The following is a 20,272-nucleotide window of genomic DNA, read 5'->3' as shown; positions in this document are numbered from 1 at the left end:
TCAAGAACATAGACAACAGCAGTATATGCGATGAAGCAGAATTAATGCAGCTGAATGATGACTCATGAGATCCATTTCTAAACCTCTAATCTAATTACACCCATCAATCCCTCACAAAACCAATTAGACTAAAGGGATGGACCCTGATTGATCTCCCAGCCCTTCCTTTATCCAGTTAAAAATAGAATGGCTTGACGATTGGCCATCCCAACATACACATCTTACAGAATATGTTTTCTAAGACTAAACTGGCTCAAAGCATAAGCAGCGGTTTCCACGAATGAAGAACCCAATAGGAACCCAATTCATTATCAAGACAATTCATGAGCCATGTCACGGAGAGCCATTACAACAACAAGCCTGCACCGAATGGCAGTGGAAAATTATCAGGTCGGTCCCCGGTCAGGCCATCGCAGGCCATGTCAGGCCACAGCATGCCAGGGCCAGGTGTGCCTGCTCGAATTTTTGGAAAGGATGCAGGTTTTCCCGTGAAGGTGCCAAAGCTGCACATCAATTACCAGATCACCGTGGCGGCAGTGCCTGTCCATTCATATTTGCCACGTGAAACCACACAGAGAAACGGAAAAATGTCAGCCAGGGCATTTTCCAGGATGGTTTCTGGTGGCTGGTAAAAGGCCAACTCCTGAGTTACAGTATAGTTAAGCATTCTGTTCATCGTTGCGCCGCTATATTAACTACCTAGGGGAAATAGCTGGCAGCAGGCTCTGCCCAAAACAAGCCTTCAGAGGCTTAGCGAGCCGCCTCTGTTAGGCTAAGCCCTGTTTATTATAAAGCACAATCCTCAGTCTCATCAATGCTTAGGGAAAGACGCGGATGAGTAAATGCATATTGCCAAGCTTAGGGTGAGCCAAAGCCGGAGCCGCATAAAGGAAAATAAAAAGCAGAAGGCGGAAAAAATAAATAAAGAATTATACATTATATTTTCACTCTCTCTTTTTTCCATTCTCATTTTTAAAAGCTGTAAAGTTAACAGAGAAAGGGAGGGAGAAAACACAAAAGCCTGTGTTCTCATTTTTTATATCCGAGAGCTCCGCCAGGACCGTTGAAACTTGCTTGATTTCCCCAGTCCAATTATATCTCTGTGCTCAATCCTTCCAGAATAGCAGGCCCACGCCGGGGGACGGCGCTCGCCTAAGCGCGCGGCGTGCCTAATGGAGTCCCAGAAGTTGACTCCATTTCATTGCTCCTAACTAATGGGCTGTGATATTTTCCCAAACTGACTGCCGATCTGCCCCCTGGAAGCTAATCTAGTCAGCGCTGTGCTGTGCTGCACCAACAACACGCCAGCCCTGCGCCTCCTATCCCGAAAGCACCCCCCTCCCCTCCACTCCCCCTCCGCCCCGGCTCTGGTCCGCCTTGGCTCCACTGCTCCAGCGCTCCTCCACCACCACCGCTGCTGCTGCTGTCTGTCTCCGAGCCGCCGCCGCCTCTCCTCCCCGTGCTCATTAGTGCTTGCTAGCCGGGTGCTGATTGTCAGAGGGGCCCCCGCGATGCCAGCGCTCCCTGTGCGGCCGGCGTGCTGTAGTGAATCTAAGAGGAATTTAATCTAACTGGGCCAACGAGAAGCAGGGGCCCATGAGCTGCTGAGACGAGGAGGAGCAGGGGGAGGAGGTGGAGGAGGAGGAAGGGGAGGAGGAGGATGAGGATGAGCAGGGGACGAGGAGGAGAGGGAGGAAGGGGAGGAGGTGGAGGAGGAGGCGGAGGAGGAGGAGGAGGAGGGGACGAGGAGGAGAGGGAGGAAGGGGAGGAGGTGGAGGAGGAGAGGGAGGAAGGGGAGGAGGAGGAGAGGGAGGAAGGGGAGGAGGAGGAGGAGGAGGAAGGGGAGGAGGAGGATAAGCAGGGGACGAGGAGGAGAGGGAGGAAGGCGAGGTGGGGAGGAGGACAAGGAGGAGGAGGAGGAGGAGGAGGAGAGGTGGTGGAGGGGGAGCAGGAGGGGGAGGAGGAGGAGGATGAGGAGGAACAGGGGAAGAGGAGGAGGAGGAGGAGGAGAGGTGGTGGAGGGGGAGCAGGAGGGGGAGGAGGAGGAGGATGAGGAGGAACAGGGGAAGAGGAGGAGCAGGGGGAGGAGGAGCAGATGGTGGAGGGGGAGTACCAGGAGGGGGAGGAGGAGGAGGAGGAGGGGAGAGGGGGAGGAGGAGTAGGGGGAGGAGGAGGAGGAGGAGGAGGAGCAGGGAGAGGAGGAGGAGGAGCAGGGGGAGAATGGGGAGGAAGAGGAGGAGGAGGATGAGCACTAGGAGGAGAGGGAGGAGAGGGAGGAGGAGGAGGAGAAGGAGGAGGAGAGGGAGGAGGATTTTGGAAGTACAATGCATACAGCTGCAGCTGAAGGACAGACACACTTTAGAAGCTCCCTATTGCTCTCCAGTGGGGGAAGCCACACGGTCCAGGACCCTATAGCAATGCGAATCAATGGCCAATCATAAATTCAGCCCAACGGCTCCCTGTTCACCGATATTGTTGGCACAGGACGTTCTTCCAGATGGCTAAGGGACACCGCAGCGGTGCCATGCAATCACTGGCAGGGCCCACGCGTTAGAAATCTAAAGTACTGCACAGCCAGGGCTCTAATTGATCATCTAAACTTTCATTTCCACTGTGTTTTAAATGTATCATGGAGGTGGAGAATCGGGACGTGGTTGTGATAATATAGAAGGTTCCAGTGCCGCCGAGGAGGTTAGGGAGGGGTGAGACACGATGTACTGTGTTATTCTGAATGATCAAATACAATCAGAAAAAGTAGAGCGAACATTTATAATTATTTTTAGTGTGCTTTGAAGTCGGAAGACGTTATAAAATAACCTCCTTTTTGGAACATTTTGTGACGACTAGGAACATGTAATTAAATGACGTGACCTGAATTATACAAGGATACAATATAATTGTACATTAACAATTAATATCCTATTTAATTGTGGTCTGCTTTAGTTTTTAAGATTTTTTTATTTTTTTTAGGAAGAACACAGAGACAGCTAAACTGTCTGCTTTGGCAGTGCACGCAGAGGTTAATTATTTCCTTAATTACACTGCGCAGCGTCAAACATGTTTCCCCACTAAATGACTAAAGTTGAAATTAACAGTGGACTATATTATCCACGAAGGGTTATTCCTATCCAACGTAAAAAAAATACTGAGCCTGTTTAACACACAATACCGATAAAAAGTAATTACTCCAAAAGCGTTTCCTCTCGCTATCCTCCGAGCCACTGCAATCTACTGGACAAATTCACACAGAATAAGCCGTCAAAAGTGTAATTACGTACACTAGTTGCCCTCATGCAAAGCGAAAGGAGCCCTAGAGTGGATTGTCCTTGTGTGGGTAAAAGTGTGGGTCAGGCTGCAGTATGCTCCAGCAGAGTCCATGATCTCATGGCAGAGAGCGGTTGGCTCCCTCTCTGTCTCTGGTACACAAGGGAGCTGAGTGCCATGCCCCTCGCTGCTTGATTATTACACCTCTGCCTGGCTGCCAGCTCTCCCTGCCCTCCACACATTGATCTCATTTGGCCAGGAGATAAGGCCAGGAGTGGACGAGGGCTAGGAATCAGATGGCCCTTCCCTCCGGCTTGGCTAATTTCCCTCTTGCTGGGCCGAGCGGGCCCAAGGCCAGCAGGGCAAGCCAAGGTTAATCCTGTCCAATCCCCTGTCCTGTGTGGAGCCAGTATTGCCCTCTACGCTCTGCTTGTTTCCCATAGCGTGGGGCTGATTCAGTTTTGACATGTCCAAACCAATAATCTAATGAGCCATTAATGTGTTGAATGACCATGTGAGGTTTCACTATGTATCCCTCTATTCTACATTTTGGAGTATGTTTTTTGGAGAAGTGAGGATTGGCCCCTTTAATAACACATAATTTAATATTTGTACTATTAACTTTCGTTTTAATTAACAGGAACACATTTAAAACTAAATATCCAATGAAAAGCAATCAGAGTGTAAAAGATCAACCTTGATGTTCATAGATACAGTAAATAAATATAAGTAATACAAGTACTGATGAATACTAATCATATTGAGCCTAATGCGCATCTGTATAAATGTGTACATTATCGTCACTTTAATTATTATTATCAGAAACCATCTGTCAACGGTTTTAAATATAGATTCCAAGCCATACATGTGGCTGGTTAACCATCATGACTCAAATATGGCGTACATTTAAAAATGGATCAACAACACATTTAAAACGGATCAACAATACAGGAGGATGGGCTGATGGGTAAGTAATGAAAAGTATATATTTGTGTAATGCGCAGGCGAGTATTTCATTTTTTCTTTGATGTGGGCGCGCTCCGGGTCTATTTAAAATGCCCCTCAGATTAGTCTTCCCACTCCCCCCTACCCTTTCTGTCTCAACATAATACAGTCAGAGACGGGATTTGACTGCAGGAACCAGGTCTCTGAGATTGCTCTGTGCGACTCATTCACAGTGAATGACATGGTATTAAAGCAAGGACTGCAGGAATTGGGTGTATGTGCGTGTTAGCGTGTGTTTGCGCATGTGTATGAGAGAGAAAGGAGGGTGCATCCCATGGGAAATACTAATCCCCTTATTGCATTCACTTATTCAATTCCTTGCGTTAATATCCTCCATAATCAGAACGTGCCATGTGACAAAAAAGGCTTTATGTGTCGTCTGATTCTGAATGACAGGCGAGCATAGACAGTCACCTGGGAGGAGATCCCAGTTGGCAGCACCAGATCAAAGCTTTGCTTCTGGAGATTAATCATTGATCCGATGTACTACAAATAAACTTGAAAGCGAAAAGCCTGTGTTTGTGCAGAATTATCCATTGATCATACATGGCACTCGACGGTTGCAGCTCCACTGGTGATATCACTCCACCACTAATCCCGCTGAAATCTCTTTGACACGAGATAAGACTATGCTATAGAGATTCAATACATAGACTGTGTACAGTGCATCTATTGCTGGATCAATGGTAACAGCAGAACTTCTCTTTTTTTATGAAGAGGCGATACGATACCGAGTGGTGACAGATGGAAAGACTAGGGAGGTTTGGGAGCGAAGTACATGACACGTAAAGAAGAGTTTGACACGGTAAACAAGGGAGAGACTTGTGACATTGTTTTACCTGCGGCAAACCAGGCCCCAAGACACTGAAGGAGAGAGAGAAAGAGGAAAACAATGGATTAACATGAGAAAGACGAAGAAGAGGAATCCCAAAGCAAAACCCTGAAATACCAAAGGAAGAGGATCCAGGTTTAAGATAGTAAAAGCCTCTACCAATTTTCTGTTTCAACTGTCTGGAGCTGCTGATTAGCAGGAGCCTGAGGAAGACGCCACTAACGAGTTAAAACTTTTATTCAAATGACTTTTTGAACCATGAATTTCCGGGACTTGCCACGCAGAACGGGAGAAAACCTTCTCACGGCAATGCAGAAAGTACGCTACCGAAATGTTCATCTCGAGGGCAGCGACCCAGAATTGATCTCTCGATTTCAGACGTAACTTGAGCACTGATCATCAGGGCTGCAGTAAAACACATACAAAAGAAATCAGTGTAAGAGAGGAAGCCAGGGGAGTCTGGATGCAGAGTCTCTGGTGTCATAAAGGCGGTGGTAAAACAGCAGGCCCCCAGGTTTTCAGGCTCCTGACAAGATTACAGGATTGATAAGTGCAAGATAAAACAATATACAGAGGAAAAAAAGAGAAAGAAAATCATTTCTCAACGCTACCTCTATTTACCGAGAACCTACCGGATCCCATGGGTAGGGAAACAAATGAAAATGTTATTCTCTCCTCATGAACTCCTACCTAGTCTGGTTTTTCACTCCTGGCAATTTCATTTCGCTACCAAATTTGACTTAAGCCCACGACTTGAGGGAAATAACGTCTCTGGAATAATCTTCTGCTCCTCTAATTCCAGCAGCAATATCTCACCGTTGCTCCCTATCTGTCAGTCTGTCTTTCAATGCATCCTTCCATCTATCTGTTTATTTTTTTGGGATTCAGTTGCCTTGCGGTTTAGAAAGGGAAATTGTGGCTGGCTTCTAAAATAGAAGAGATGTGACATGCAATGCCTCACAGTAATCCAGCCAGACACTCAGGTCCTGAATAAGATAGAACATGCCCTTCTCTCGCACTTGGGGGCGGGGGGGGAGGGAAGAGAGTAGGGCCCTAATGCACACAGACAGCGTTGTAAAGTGTTGCCCGACAAACGACGGGCACAAGCGTGCCGTTCAAAACACATGAAGTACATAATGTTAGCTCTGATATTTGCCCGTTGTAAGACTCAGGTCAAATTGTGTTAAATCACAATCTGACATGTTTGTTGTTCCCCATCATTTATTGCAAGGCCTTGCTGTCATCCTTCAAACGGATCCACAGTTATTTACGTTGTACTTGGACGTGGGCTTTGGACTACCACGCGCGATGACGACTATCAGTACACCTCTCATGGTACCAGTCAAGGAGGGCAAATAACGATGGAGCCACTATAATATTTTCACGTACATGAAATATAGTTTATAGTTGTATTAAGTAGTGATGGGTTAAAACGATTCAATGTTGACAATAAGGTGGGAGAGTCGACAGCGGGTTACTATCGGGAAGACAGCCTAGACCTAGTCCACTTTGAGCCATAGTCAAGCGAGGAAAACGTATGCTGCACAGATCCCACAGACTTAAAATAGTCAAAGGAAAAATGGTGGCAAATAAGAGGCCTGAACACATGTCCACCTCGCCTTTGTTGTGCGGGCGTGGACGCGGGGGGGATGGGGGGGTGAGAATGTGAATGTATTACAGCCTGTGCACCCCTGTGTAAGGTGTGTTCACGTGGGTGTTGACCGATGCGGAGCGTGTGGGGGGCAATGTCAGTCGATGAACAACTCCCTTCACAAAAGAAAATGCATCACTTCCCCTTTCCTCCTCCCTACAGCCAGCTCCCACAGTAGGTCTCATCGCTATGGCAACCGGCGCTCTCTCTCTCTCTCTCCTTGGGCTCTGCATGCGTCCAATCAGAGGGAGACCTTTGTAGAGATTACTCCCGGCTCCCTTTATTCAACATACCCCACTGGAGCAGCCTTCACAGTAAAAGCGTTGGAACAAAGAGATTGGGGAATATGCTTCGTCGTCGCTCTGCTACGAGTATGAAAAAAACCGGGGGCTATGGGGGGTCGTGTTATGGGAGAACGCAGAGACAATACGACGCCCAGAGCTGAGAATCGTGCCGCGCGAGCCAGAGCAGGGTGGCAGTGCGTAGCTGTGGCTAATTTAATTGGAAATGATGCAGAATAGGATTTGTTATTGGAACCGCCAGAGCCGACGCAGTTGGCACGTATCATGTGGCTTTGGCGACGGTTTCGAAGCTTGATAGGTTAGAATAGATTCCGGCTGAGCCTATTTATGTCATTCCTGAAAACATATGGATGGGATCGGGCCGCTCGATAACGGCAACCTTCAACAATGACATTGGACACCGCTCCTGCAGCCCATTAATCTTCCATGAGAACAGATCCATCATCCGCGGTACAGGACAGAGCGCGTTTCTCCAGCATCAGAGTATTTAGCCCACTATCTCCACTCTGTATCACTTTCCACAACTAAAGAGGATCACTTTGCTGGGGTATGCACTAACATGAAAACGGTAAAGGTTGTGCTGTTGTCGATGCTGGCCGCTAGTGGGTTTGGCCTGAGGCCCCGTGGCTCTTTACAACGGCCCTTCAGGAAAGAACAGGCCTGAAGTAACACCAGCCTGACCCAGGGCATTGCATTCCCTATTGGCTGCACTCAGGTCAGTTGTACGCACAATCAAACTAACTAATCTCCTGCTATTCTGTAATTACACATTTGGTAGATTAGATCCTGTCAAGTGTGAGTTAAACCCTCGTGAAGGCAGGCAGGGAGCCAAGCGTGGCCCAAGTACTTGTGGGGGGGGGGGACAAGCAGTCCAGCAGGGGCCACTCCTGGGCCCCTGATGGACATACCGCTGGTGGGGGAATGGCACCGCAACTGAGGGCCGGCATAATGCTGCCTGACTGCCATGTCACAAATTGTCACAATCTGTTCTTCAAAATCCGACTCCAGGCAAGTGAGGAAGAGAGAGAGACACCGAGGGTAAGAGGGAGCGAGAGGTTGGAGCTGAATTGCCAGAGGTGGAAATATGCATGTCTGGTCACTTCTGTGGAGACAGCCTATTCATCTGACTGATTTGCAGACAAAGCCGAGGATGAAAACAAAGTCCTCTACAGTGCTCATCCTTTGCCAAACTAGCTTCGCCAGGAGCAGTACAGCCCGGCTCAGTGAACAGAAACATTAAGACCAAAGCAATCCACTGATGATGGATATTCTTTGATGCCTCATTCCTTTCAATAGATACTTCAGTAGTCTTTTGTCCTCTTTGGTTCTCCGGTCTGTGTATTAAAGAAGACGGCGGTGACACCTTACAAATATCCAACCGTATTACATATCATCCATGCACAAATACGTTTTTAGGTGTACAACGTTTGTAGGTGAACGATGGCTATCAGGGGAGGTTTACCTTTCTTTTGCTTGTTCCCAGAAGCATGACCGATTCAGTGTTCAACCGTTGTTTCCCCTTCCTACTCACCACACTGGTCTGAGCAGCGCCTTAGACCCGATAATAATGAGGTAATTATAGATACAACATTACAACGGCCGTATCTAAATGCTAGTCTATCTAATAAGGGGCATTTAAAATGACCAAGTGACTCTGAGAGAGAAGGAGTAGAGAAGGGGAAGTGCAGAGAGATAGATAAATAGCAAGGGCAAGAGAGCGTGAAAGGGAACATGAATGAGAAAGAGAGAGAAAGGGAGAGAAAGCAAGAGAGAGGGATAGAGAGAGAGCGTGAAAGACAGCAATGGATAATTGATGCGAGCCATTATAAGTTCTGTGTCAGTGCAAATTGGTCAGCATATCTGGACATGTAGGGAGACTGCGACCTCATTTACATCCGAGTGTCAGGAAATAATTGCAGAATGTACCGTGGAGGTGGGACAGACACGGGTTGATGCACACTGACCACGTTACATAAGCAGTTCAACGGGGTGACCAGACCCCGGGGGACAAAGAGAGGAAGATCATTCTTCGACGAGTTCCCTCCGAGCATACCTCATGGTGAGCACCGGGTAAAAAAAAGAATGTGGCCCTGTTTCAAAACGCAGAAGAAAAAACTCCTGGTGACAGCCGTCTTCAACAACAACAAAGTCCTTTTCTGTATGCTATGTAATCAGTTTCCAGAGGTCGTAATTTGAGCATTTGAAATGGTTTGAGCACATGCGTGCGGCATTCCAACGAGTCGGTCATGTTTAAATCAGAGGAGGCCGTAATAACGGGCCTGGAGTTTTACTGGCCGGGAGGGAGATGTTAGCTCTGTGTTCGCCGCAACCGCTTCAAAAGGCCTGTCATGATGACGGCTTCGACGTCTCGCCGTATCACTTCCAGATGTGTCATTACACCACAACTTGCAAAGACCTCACCGCAAGCGGACCTGCACATGCGAGCAGGGGCCAGGATAAACACGGAGGGATTTGACGAACCCACAATTTTCACATTTTCATTCCAGCTGGAACAGAAAAACTCCACACAAGAGTCCACACAGGACGAGTAACAAGTAAAACCAATTAACTGCCAGCGGTGCTACAACCAATCTAGATAGCACCCTTTGAGAAGACTCAACACACGGAGCTGCCTGGAGACATTTAAGCACGCACTGCGTCGTGCAATGGAATATTCCATCCCGAAAACCCCCGAACGTGTAATAGTAGAAATGTAGTAGTCATAGTAGTAGAAGTAGTAGTAGTAGTCTGGATTTATCCTGTAACTTTCCATTTGTCTCTGATTCACAGCAGCTGAACAAACTTGGTGAGCTTTAGTCACTGAATGGTTTTGGATGCCTAAAAAAAAGAAGAACAAATTGCCATTAAAAATAGGGGATGCGTTCTATGGCAATGGAGTCTAATCTTTCATCAAGATGGTTGTGGAAGGCTAGCCCAATCCTCCTGGAGTCTTGCTCCCTTGAACCCACCCTTCATCAAGCGCCTTGGGTGGGGAAGGAAAGAGGAAGGGAAAAAAAGAGTAGCGCTGTTTACTCGCAAACCGAGGCCCCGTAATTGCCAATTTATTTGATAGGCAGCTGGGTAATGGTGGCATTTCACCCCTTGCCGCAGAGACTAAATGTGATTGTGACTAAGTGATTCATCCCGGGCTCCCATGCCCTCCCCCGATCTGGAAGACTCCCTTGCTCTGCCCGGGACTGGCTGCCTGTCTGAACGCCTGCCACCCAGATGTAGACTGCAGGGATAGGGAGGGGGGGGGCGTCAGGGGTACTGTGGAGGGAGGTTTGGCGTTGTGGTGGTGGTGGTGGTGGTGGTGGTGGTGGTGGTGGTGGTGGGGGGGAGTTTCTCGCCATGTCAGCTTCAAACAAACCCAAAGGGGAAGCTGGCGCTTCAGAGCAAATACCGCTAAGCCTGCCAATTTGAGCGAGCGTTTGGGGCCGGAGCAAACATGGCCAAGCTGATGTGCCATTTGTAGAACTTAATGAGCTGGCAGCACTCGGAAAATTGGGATGGAAGAGAGGGAGGAGAGAGAGAGAGAGAGAGAGAGAGAGAGAGAGAGAGAGAGAGAGAGAGAGAGAGAGAGAGAGAGAGAGAGAGAGAGAGAGAGAGAGAGAGAGAGAGAGAGAGAGAGAGAGAGAGAGAGAGAGAGAGAGCAAGGGTGGCCAGGGCTGACCTTTCACAGCCCGGTTCCCCTTCTCAGGCGAAGCGGAGGACGTGGGGCCCAGTCACCGAGGAGTCACAGAGGACGGGCCCGGCGCCTTCAGCAAATATAATTAGCACAACGTTGGTTTACTGAATAGTCAGGGTAATAGCTAGCCCCCCCCCCCCCCCCCCCCCCCTCGAACTCCTGCACGATAGATGCAAAATGTAATGTTTTATCTTTGTAAATTATGTTTTTCTACCCGCAACCTCGCAGGTTTCTATGTTGGCCGTGACTAATAGGGAGTACAAATAGCAGCCTGCATAAAAAAACAATGTTTACAGCCGATGTATCTCGAAGCACATGTCACGGGTTATTCCTAATAAAGAAATATGAACACCTCTTGAAGACGGAGTAAACATTGCACCGTTAATAGCGTTTAATCACCTTCCGGTGTTCAGAGTTAAAATGAGCATACAACTACTTAGAAAGCACAAGGCGAAAAAATATTGAACATATTCATGATCTTGACTTTTCAAGACGGTTCCAATTGACGTCTTGAGTGGCCCACAATTCCTAGTCTCCAGCTCACTGTCAGCACGAGCGCCAAACAAACACACACACGCCGCCAAGTCTTGTGGGATGATGGCCAAGCCTCAAGGTAGGGACGAAGGATTGGGGTTGCATCCCCTGGATGGAGGATTGTGGGGGTGGTACGGTGTGGATTAGAGGGACCCCAGATCCGGGGAACATTTGTTTGTTCCAAAGAATAAATTGAAGGCTTTTCGTTGAAACATGTTGAGATTCCAAACCAATGTTACAAAACAAAGCAAGTCACTGTGACGAGCCCCAACCACGCTCATCCCAGCTTTATGTGCAACCGCCAAACCAAAACAGTGGAATTTGTGGAATTGCTAGGTAAGTATAGTGTATGGGAGTACACATTCTTGACTGTGTACTGTGACTCAAAGAAGCCTGAAAGACAATATTTAACATTGGTTAAATGCACGGCTCACATGTACACTGACGAATTACCTAAATTCAGATTATAGATATACATACAAACATGAGAAGGCCGGACCGTGCACATCGATAAATCAATGTAGTTTGTACACACAAATCCTCTGTCCGGTTGTTGTCGCAACAGTGCTTGTGTTCCCAAAGCCCTGTGTCCTTCGACGTGACTCTGTGAGTATTACTTCAACTCCAGTTGTCGACATGGCATTCCTTATTGCATTTCATGGCCAGTCGAGCAGCGTAAAGCGACACGCAGGACCCCGGTTCTGCCTCGGTTGATCTGCCACGTCTCGCTCCCCAAGACTGCGCCGTCCTCGTGTCCTGACAGCCTCAATTACGTCCAGCTATCTGCTCATCGCACCGCGGGCTCCTCCACACAAATCAAAAGGGACCCGGACCGGCAGTCTGTTCCAGACAAGAGTCTGGCCTATCCTGTGGCAGGGCTAGCCCTCATGGCTCTCTCTCTCTCTCTCTCTCTCTCTCTCTCTCTCTCTCTCTCTCTCTCTCTCTCTCTCTCTCTCTCTCTCTCTCTCTCTCTCTCTCTCTCTCTCTCTCTCTCTCTCTCTCTCTCTCTCTCTCTCGGGCATTACTACTTCAGAGGAATATGTGAACACAGGGAAACAGTAAGGCCCCCCCGAGCATGGCTCTTTCTTCTTGCGTCACTGAAACACTTCTGACTTTCGTGCACGGCAAGGGAGTCACTGAGCCCGGGTTAACTTCCATCGTCAATGCTTGGAGTCTTTGTATGTATGTCTTTGTGTGTGTTGGTTTGTGTGTGTGTGTGTGTGTGTGTGTGTGTGTGTGTGTGTGTGTGTGTGTGTGTGTGTGTGTGTGTGTGTGTGTGTGTGTCTGTGTGTGTGTGTGTGTGTGTGTGTGTGTGTGTGTGTGTGTGTGTGTGTGTGAGTTTGCGTGTGTTTGTGTATTTATGTGTGTGTGCGTGTGGTTAAGCAGCCTGTGTGTGTGTGTGATGACGCACCCCAGCGCACTGTGGGATGTTGTGAGACATGCATATGATTTATCTGCTTGGTCGCTCTCGGTACGCTGTGGAGAGTGCACTGGGGCCACGTTAACTCCTGCAGGAGTAAATATGACATCCTAACAACAATAGCACTTACCTTTATCACTTGCGAGTGCGAGGGAAAAGCACCTGCGTAACGAACTGCATGTCTATGTGTGGCAGAACGTGTTTTCGTGATAACGAAATGATAACGACACACTCGTTATCATGGTGCCTGGCACATTTTCAAAGCGTGGTCTGACAGTATACATAGGGTCAGGGCAACGCAAAGGTGCGTTGCATGAAATAGAAAACAAGTGGTGGAAACTTAGCCCTCATTAAGGAAGCTTTTCTCTGGGGGAAAAAGCATATCATTTTCTTAGGTGACCTACGATGTACTTGCATCATTGAACGATGTAAGTGGATAATTGAACATTATTATTGATGGTTATTGTTACCGTGTATGAAGTCTTTCTGAGAAGAAATTGTTCATTCTTCATTCATATGCCACTCGTTTTCAAATGCTCGAAACTAAAGGGCTGTGACTAACATGCGTGCATGACTAACATTTGATGTGCTTTGAGCTGTGGTTTTGATTTTAGAACAGCTTCTAATATGTATATATATATATATATATATATATATATATATATTTTATATATTGAGATAAAGTGTGTGTCAGCTGTAGCCAGTGTGTGGGTGGGGGGATACTCACGTCTGTCAGTCTGTCCCTGGAGCTGCTCCGGATGGACGGTTTCGACTCGCCGCTCACACTCCCGCTGTCGCTGTCCTTGCAGTTGTTCTGCCCATGTCTCAGCTGCCAGGGAACACAACCAAGAACGCAGACAAAGTTAATAAAAAGCACGCCGGAAGTTAGCTTGTGTCCGTTGTGTGAACGCACCCGGATCAGACATGCTTGAACGAAAAAATTGTTTTTATCTAATTTAAAAAAAAATCCCAGCATGTCCAATTGTGACAAAGGGATACATTTGACCGCATATACTATGCCAAGTGGTGTATGCAAGCTAGCTACCCTGCTCCGAAATAACATTTATTTTCCAATTAGTTCACATTCAGTCGGGTAAATTCCCATGGAAAGGTTCCCATATTCCCCGGGTTCTGCAACCCCCTTCACCTGGCTTGGTTTGGAACGCGCCCGACCGAAGTCACTCCATGAATATGTTAGGACCGCATGGCAGGACACGGCGTCCCTGTAAATTGCTCACGTCTTGCCCATGCCCACTGAGCCGCCTATTGAACAGCCGCCGGCTCGCCCTGCCAGGGGATGGGACGCCATCTTTCCTGGCAACATCGAAAGGAGGACTGGGCGGGAGCAGAGAAAACCGGAGGGGGGACGGGGGGGGGGACAAAAGCTTTTTTTTTCTCTCCCTGAGTCTTCCTCACATGGGGGGCCTCCGAGTGTCTGAGAAGACAGCGCACGCTGTGTCCACGGTGGGGGGCCCTGCCAGCGTTATTCTTACCGCTTCTCCATCGATAGCAACAGTCGATAGAGACAACAACAACACAGAGGGGGAGCCGGGGGTAGAGAGAGTGCCAATCGGGGAAAGGGGCTGCTGGCGAGGCGTAACAGGGACCAGAAAATAAATGAAGGGGCGACATGGAGGAACGAGGGAAGGGGGAAAAAAACAACCATATCCCTACGACCACCCGCGAATAAATGAAGGGACGACATGGCGGGAACGAAGGAGCGACTGAACAAAGTCGGACTTTGTTCAGTCGCTCCCTCGTCCCTGCCATGTCGTCCCTTCATTTATTCGCGGGTGGTCGTAGAGATCCGGTCTCTCGTCGTGTCGGGTCATTGATGGGCTCTGGGTGAGCCTCCAGAGCTGGCTCCCAGGGCTGGTGGAGGCTGGTCGTTCTGGGGTTCATTTCAAAGCACAAACAAGGCTTGCGCGCCCCGTGAACGGACGCCGGTCTGAGCAGAGCGCCCCCCCCCCAACACAGAGGCAGGATAGGACAGTTTCGCTGCAGTGTGGTTATGAATGTTTTATATGTTATAGATATTACCATGTTCATATTCCAGGTAGGGGTCCATTGAGGACCTGCCGGGCAACAGTGGAGGGAATACCCAAAGAGCCCTTGAGTGGAGTGCATAATTAAAATTAAAATGTTCCCTTTTCTGTAGCCATTAGCAGTGTGAAAGGAATCCTCTTCCTTGGGAGAGTTGCATGATGGGTAGGAGGCGTGCGGCGTGCTATGCCGGAGTGCTGAATGTGATAAGAGAGTCAGAGCACTGGGACTGGCAGATGGGCTCGGGAGTGTGTGTGTGTGTGTGTGTGTGTGTGTGTGTGTGTGTGTGCGTGTGTGTGTGTGTTGTTTGTCTGTGTGTGTGTGTGTTGTTTGTCTGTGTGTATGTGTGTGTTCGCTGAGAAGGGAAAGAGCTGGGGCCACACAAGACGGAGGCAGAACACACACACACACACACACACACACACACACACACACACACCCCACACACACACACACACACACACACACACACACACACACACACACACACACACACACACACACACACACACACACACACACACACAGGGCCCCAGTGCTGTGATAAGACTAATTACCTTCAGCGCATTTTTTATTCCCACAAAAACGACTGCAGTTTTTCTCGTTTGCTTGCAAATGCCACTTTCTCTAAGGGGAGCGTACATATATTTAGCGCGCGAAAAAAAATTCTTTGTAAAACATCTCATCCATCCGTGAACCCCTGAGTGATGGGGAACGAAAAGGGCAAACGGAAACGCGCTCACCATTTTGCCTCATCAGATGCAAACACACAACACCACATCCATTGACCACACACAAATACATACACTGACTGCCAACTGTGGCTTCACTTAGGCGCAAACTAGAACCCAACCTGTACACGGTGAAGCTAATTTTCCACGTTTAAGCATAGATCTTTCAGGAGACAAAAACGCCAAATTGCCACACGCATCAACTCCAATTCTTGTTGGAACCAAGCTAGATTAATAAAAACGTCCAGCAAATGATGTCTCCCGCACAGGTAAAACACTATCCATTACTCCCCTTCAAGCTCCTTGAGAAATCAGAAATGGTGTACAAATTGGACTGTGTATAATGACCCGAGATTTAATGTCTAATAAAGACGGTCCAATAAAGAGTGTCTCGTCTTCCAAGGATATTACATCGCTGGGGATGACATGATTACACAGCGATTTGAAAACGAATCCCCTCGGCTTGTTCCCTTTAATATCCCCCTCAGCTCCTTTAAATGACTTCAGAGAAACACCACCCCACACCCACCACACAACCCCCCTTCCCCCCATCCATCCCAACTGTCCACCCCCACGACGCAATTAAATGTGATTTGATGAGGTGATTAATGGAGGCGTTAATCCTATAGATGACCTCGTAGTGGTCAATTGATGAAGTGAAACTGAATGTGAATGGTGAGATGGTTAGGGCCGAGTGACAAACGAGTGTGTGTGTGAGTGCGTGCGTGCGTGCGTGCGTGCGTGCGTGCGTGCGTGCGTGCGTGCGTGCTGCTGGAACGTTGCACATCCTTTTGCTATTATTCTTGTTGCACTTAAACGATGATGATTTTGGGTTTTGTCTCTGAGTGCTATAGATCGATTTTAGGTTTTCATTTTTATTATTGATATAACTATTATTATTATGTATACCCAGAGTATCTGTGGATACCTATTGTTAACATTATAATCATGAACGTATTCCCTTTAGAATATAATCAACCCGAAGCCTGGGATTGATTGTAATTGGCACAGAACGGAGTGACAGAGACAGTACAGTGGGAAAGAGAACTGTATGCTGTTGTGCGCATGGGACTAACGCTGTGTGCTAGTCTGTAGCAACATTAGCCTACAAAGACATTAATTAAGAGGCAGGTTGAGGCATAAGGATGGATTCATTTAATGACCTTCTGCACAGCCTGGGTTAAGGCTTCCCCTGCAGGAAGATAACAAACAGATGGTTTTAATATTCCAGAGGCTAATTTCACAACAATTAAAGACACAGCAAGACATTAGCATCTAATGAAACATTTAAACTACCACTAAGTGCATCTGCCATCAATTTCTGCACAGTGAGGTCTTGTTTTCTTGCAATCTGTTCCGTGTAAGGGGAATAAAGTTCTTATTCTCAGCAGCCTGCATTTAGTGAAGTATTGAATCAACAACTGTTTTCAATCAGCAGCCAGTGTGATACTTTGGCATCGCAGCTGAGCACACAACATGGTGTGGGACACCCTGGGCGCATCAAAAATACATTTAACATTTGGTATGAATCCTTATTCATATTGGATATTTATGTATTTAATTGAAACATTTTGTTGTTGTTGAAAAATCTATTTGGTTGCTTGCTGACAAAGAAACTTTTGATCATGCATTCATCATCTGAAAGCCAACCAAATTGTAAGATGGTGAGTGTGGAGCGAATCCTATGAGCATACTTGTATTAAGTTTGCTTTTGCATTCGCAAACCGATCTTTACTGAAACCATTTCTGGCCCCCACAAATAAATAAATAAACGGTTTCACATGAAGGTCACGCAGTTTCTACAAAAAAGTTCACCAATGCCTAAAAACTTCATTTCACTGAACAATTCAGCGCTGTTGTGTTGGCACTGGAGAAGCACCATTTCCCTGTGTTGAAGATCAGTGCTGGAGCTCAGACCCTGAACTACAGAAGCTCATCAATAGCGGGGTTCCTGGCAGCATCCTTGTTTATTGGCTACATGGAATTCCAAAGAGTGCTGCTGGACCTGTTCACCTTGCCCAAAGTGCACACCTTTAAAATACAAAAAACAGCTCCATGAAAGACTTTAGAAAAGGAATCAATACAATATGGGATGTTTTCATTCCAGCGGTTGCCGTCAGGGGCAGCTGAGAGGGACTGAAACACCCAGCCACAGGACGATAGACACCGTTGTGTTGCTGCCAATGCCAGATATTGTTGGCTTTCTATTCAGAACTGGTTATAAATAAATAAAACGTTTTTTAAACGAAAAGCAGCTGCAAGAAGACGAACACTTGCTGCGTAATTGGAAAGCACGAAATGACTAGAAGACACGTGGCGTTCTACATTTCTTCTGGCAATGAACAAAAAGTGCACAGGAGAGTCACAGAGAAATGTTTCTAGTGTATTGACCTATTCTCAAGGGCTTGACCACAAGAGGAAATCAAGCACTGGGCAGACCTGCTGGCATTTCTCACCACAAAGCCTGCTTTTTTTTTTCTTCAACTAGACTGCCTTGACAACTGCACCCAGGGAAAAGTGTGCGAGGTACATGAAGGAAGAAATGGGGACAAAGACAGAGAAGATAGAGATAGCTAGACGGAGATAGCTAGACGGAGAGAGAGAGAGAGAGAGAGAGAGAGAGAGGTTCCATTTTCTGCGAGGGCCTCTAAGGGATTCCTTGGGTATCCGCTCCTGGTCTCCCTTAGTTACGCAAAACAACAGCTGCAGAACTTGGCGGTAATAAAACCTGGAACAATTTAGCGTCTTTTATTGTTCTTCAGCGGCTTCCTGAATAGCTAACCTGTCCTCTCAGGATCTGGCAGAGAGAGTCCCACCAGGGCGGCAATGAAAGAGGATCTCATTTACCTAAAAGCGCTTATAAATTTTTAATTTGCTTTAACAAGTAAATTAACAAGTCCCTCATTTGGGAAGTTTTATGGCCGCTTGCCACGAAGGGAAAACCATGAAAGTTTTATAGATAATCCACCAGCTAGACTTGGTTGCTCGTAATAAATTGTCTATTTCCTACAGCGCCGTCAGATCCCTTTGGTTTACAGTGACTACACTTTGGATATCTGCTCCCTGTAGAGGTCTATATACGAAGGCCGTAAAACGTGTAAGGGAGCTTTTGCAACTCGGTAGTAAAAAGACGAACAGGGGAACGATTCCTCCTTCGCCTTTACGCAGACGATACGGCCCAAGGACATACCGATGCTCAACCATTACATCAGGCTATATAAGCATTGCTAATTATGTGGCTGCCATACCCCATAACCCATCAACCTCTCCCTGCAACAGCACCACTGCAGGCTGGCAGACAGCAGCCGTTGGAAACTGTTGAGGCAGCCCGGCATGCAGTTTGGCTTCATCGGACAAGGCTGCGATGTGCAAAGTCGCCGTTAGCCATGGCAGTACAGAGAGAGAGAGAGAGTGGGGTGGGAGGGGGGATAGGGGGTAGTCTGCATCATCTTTTGCGGCCCACCAGCGTGGCCGAGCGCTGACCCTGTGCTCCGCTCTGAGGCCCAGCTGCTGTAACCGCCATGGACAGACGCAGTGCACACACGCACGCACGCACGCACGCACACGCACACACACACACAAACACACACCCTGGCCTCTGCCCACCCAACCTACCTTCCAGCCTGTCACTGAGCATCACCACTCTGCTCTCTCTCCCACCGCCCCACATTTGTTTGCTGTCAGCTGTGTGTACGTGTGTGCGTGTGCGTGTGTGTGTTTTTGTGTGTGTGTTTCTGCGTGTGTATATACATGTCGGTGTGTGTGCGTGCGGTGTGTAAGAGGTCATCGGCACACAGTTGAAGGATCACACTTGTTCAACATGGTTCAGTGTGTGTCTATAAAAAGCAGCAATGTCTCAGTTTGTTGAGACGTTTTCACCCGCTTCCTCCGGTCTTGTGAAAGCCTGGCATGCCTGGTCAGAGACAGACAGGTTTGGGGGACTTCAACGGTCACCATGCTGGATGGAGCACCCGCCATCTTCTCCCCCCACCTCTCGGGTGCAGGATTCCGCTGCAGGTGTTGCGTTCGAGACTTAATTTCACCGGCGGAAAAAGGGTCAACAAAGCAAGACAGTGTCAACGGAACGACAGACGGAGCTCCCCTTCACCGGGGAACGTTGTGTGTTTGTGCTTCCTGCTGCTCGACCGCGACGTCCAGAGAGAGACGGGCTAAGGTCAGCCACCCCGGGAGGACGAGACGCTACCGCCACTAAATCACGGCGGCATCGAGACATTGGGACGTGTCACGTATACGGTGGTGGAGGTAGGGGGGCGGAGGGGGGGGGGGGGGGGGGGTAATGGCAGCCGGCGGTGGAGGGACAGCGTGGGAGCTGGGTTAAGAAGGGGGCTGGCGGTGAGGGGGGGGCGGATGGCGATGTTGCTTGGGAGCGCTGCCTTGGTCTCATCAGTCATCGTAAAGACTCCATTTCCTCTGCCGCAGGCGGTAAGGAGGTGGTGGTGGTGGTGGGGGGGGGGGCTACCGGGGAGCTTGTGGCTTTGCGTTTATACATCACCATAAATCTCCGAACTATGACGACACTGCAGACAAATCAATATGCTTTTAACATCCATCCCTTTTTGCCCCAGTCTCGCAATGACCCTCCATCCCCCTCAAACCCCACCCCTCCCTCCCTCCCTCCATCCCTCCATCCCTCCCTACCCCCCTATCTTCCCTCTTGCTTCTCACAAATGGCTATATAATACTGTAGTCGGGAGGATTGAGTTATGGGGACAATTCCCCGATTTAATAATGAACTGAGCAGGTGTGGGGGAGGGGGGGGGGGGGGGGAGAGAGGGAGAGAG

The 20,272-nt window shown here is 48.3% G+C and overlaps 1 protein-coding gene across 1 annotated transcript in view; it reads right to left on the bottom strand.

The window, feature by feature from the left end:
- The window catches only part of auts2a (activator of transcription and developmental regulator AUTS2 a), a 265,666-nt gene that overhangs the window by 147,502 nt on the left and 97,892 nt on the right, over positions 1 to 20,272 (bottom strand). Inside the window, exon 3 of the mRNA XM_056594279.1 lies at positions 13,424 to 13,525. Within this exon, the coding sequence (XP_056450254.1) occupies positions 13,424 to 13,525 (102 nt within the window). The remainder of the gene's footprint in view (positions 1 to 13,423; positions 13,526 to 20,272) is intronic.

Source organism: Gadus chalcogrammus, chromosome 7, assembly GCF_026213295.1.
Source record: "Gadus chalcogrammus isolate NIFS_2021 chromosome 7, NIFS_Gcha_1.0, whole genome shotgun sequence".
NCBI lineage: Eukaryota > Metazoa > Chordata > Actinopteri > Gadiformes > Gadidae > Gadus > Gadus chalcogrammus.
The sequence above is the reverse complement of the archived record's forward strand: the minus strand, read 5'-3'. Positions and strand labels throughout refer to the sequence as shown.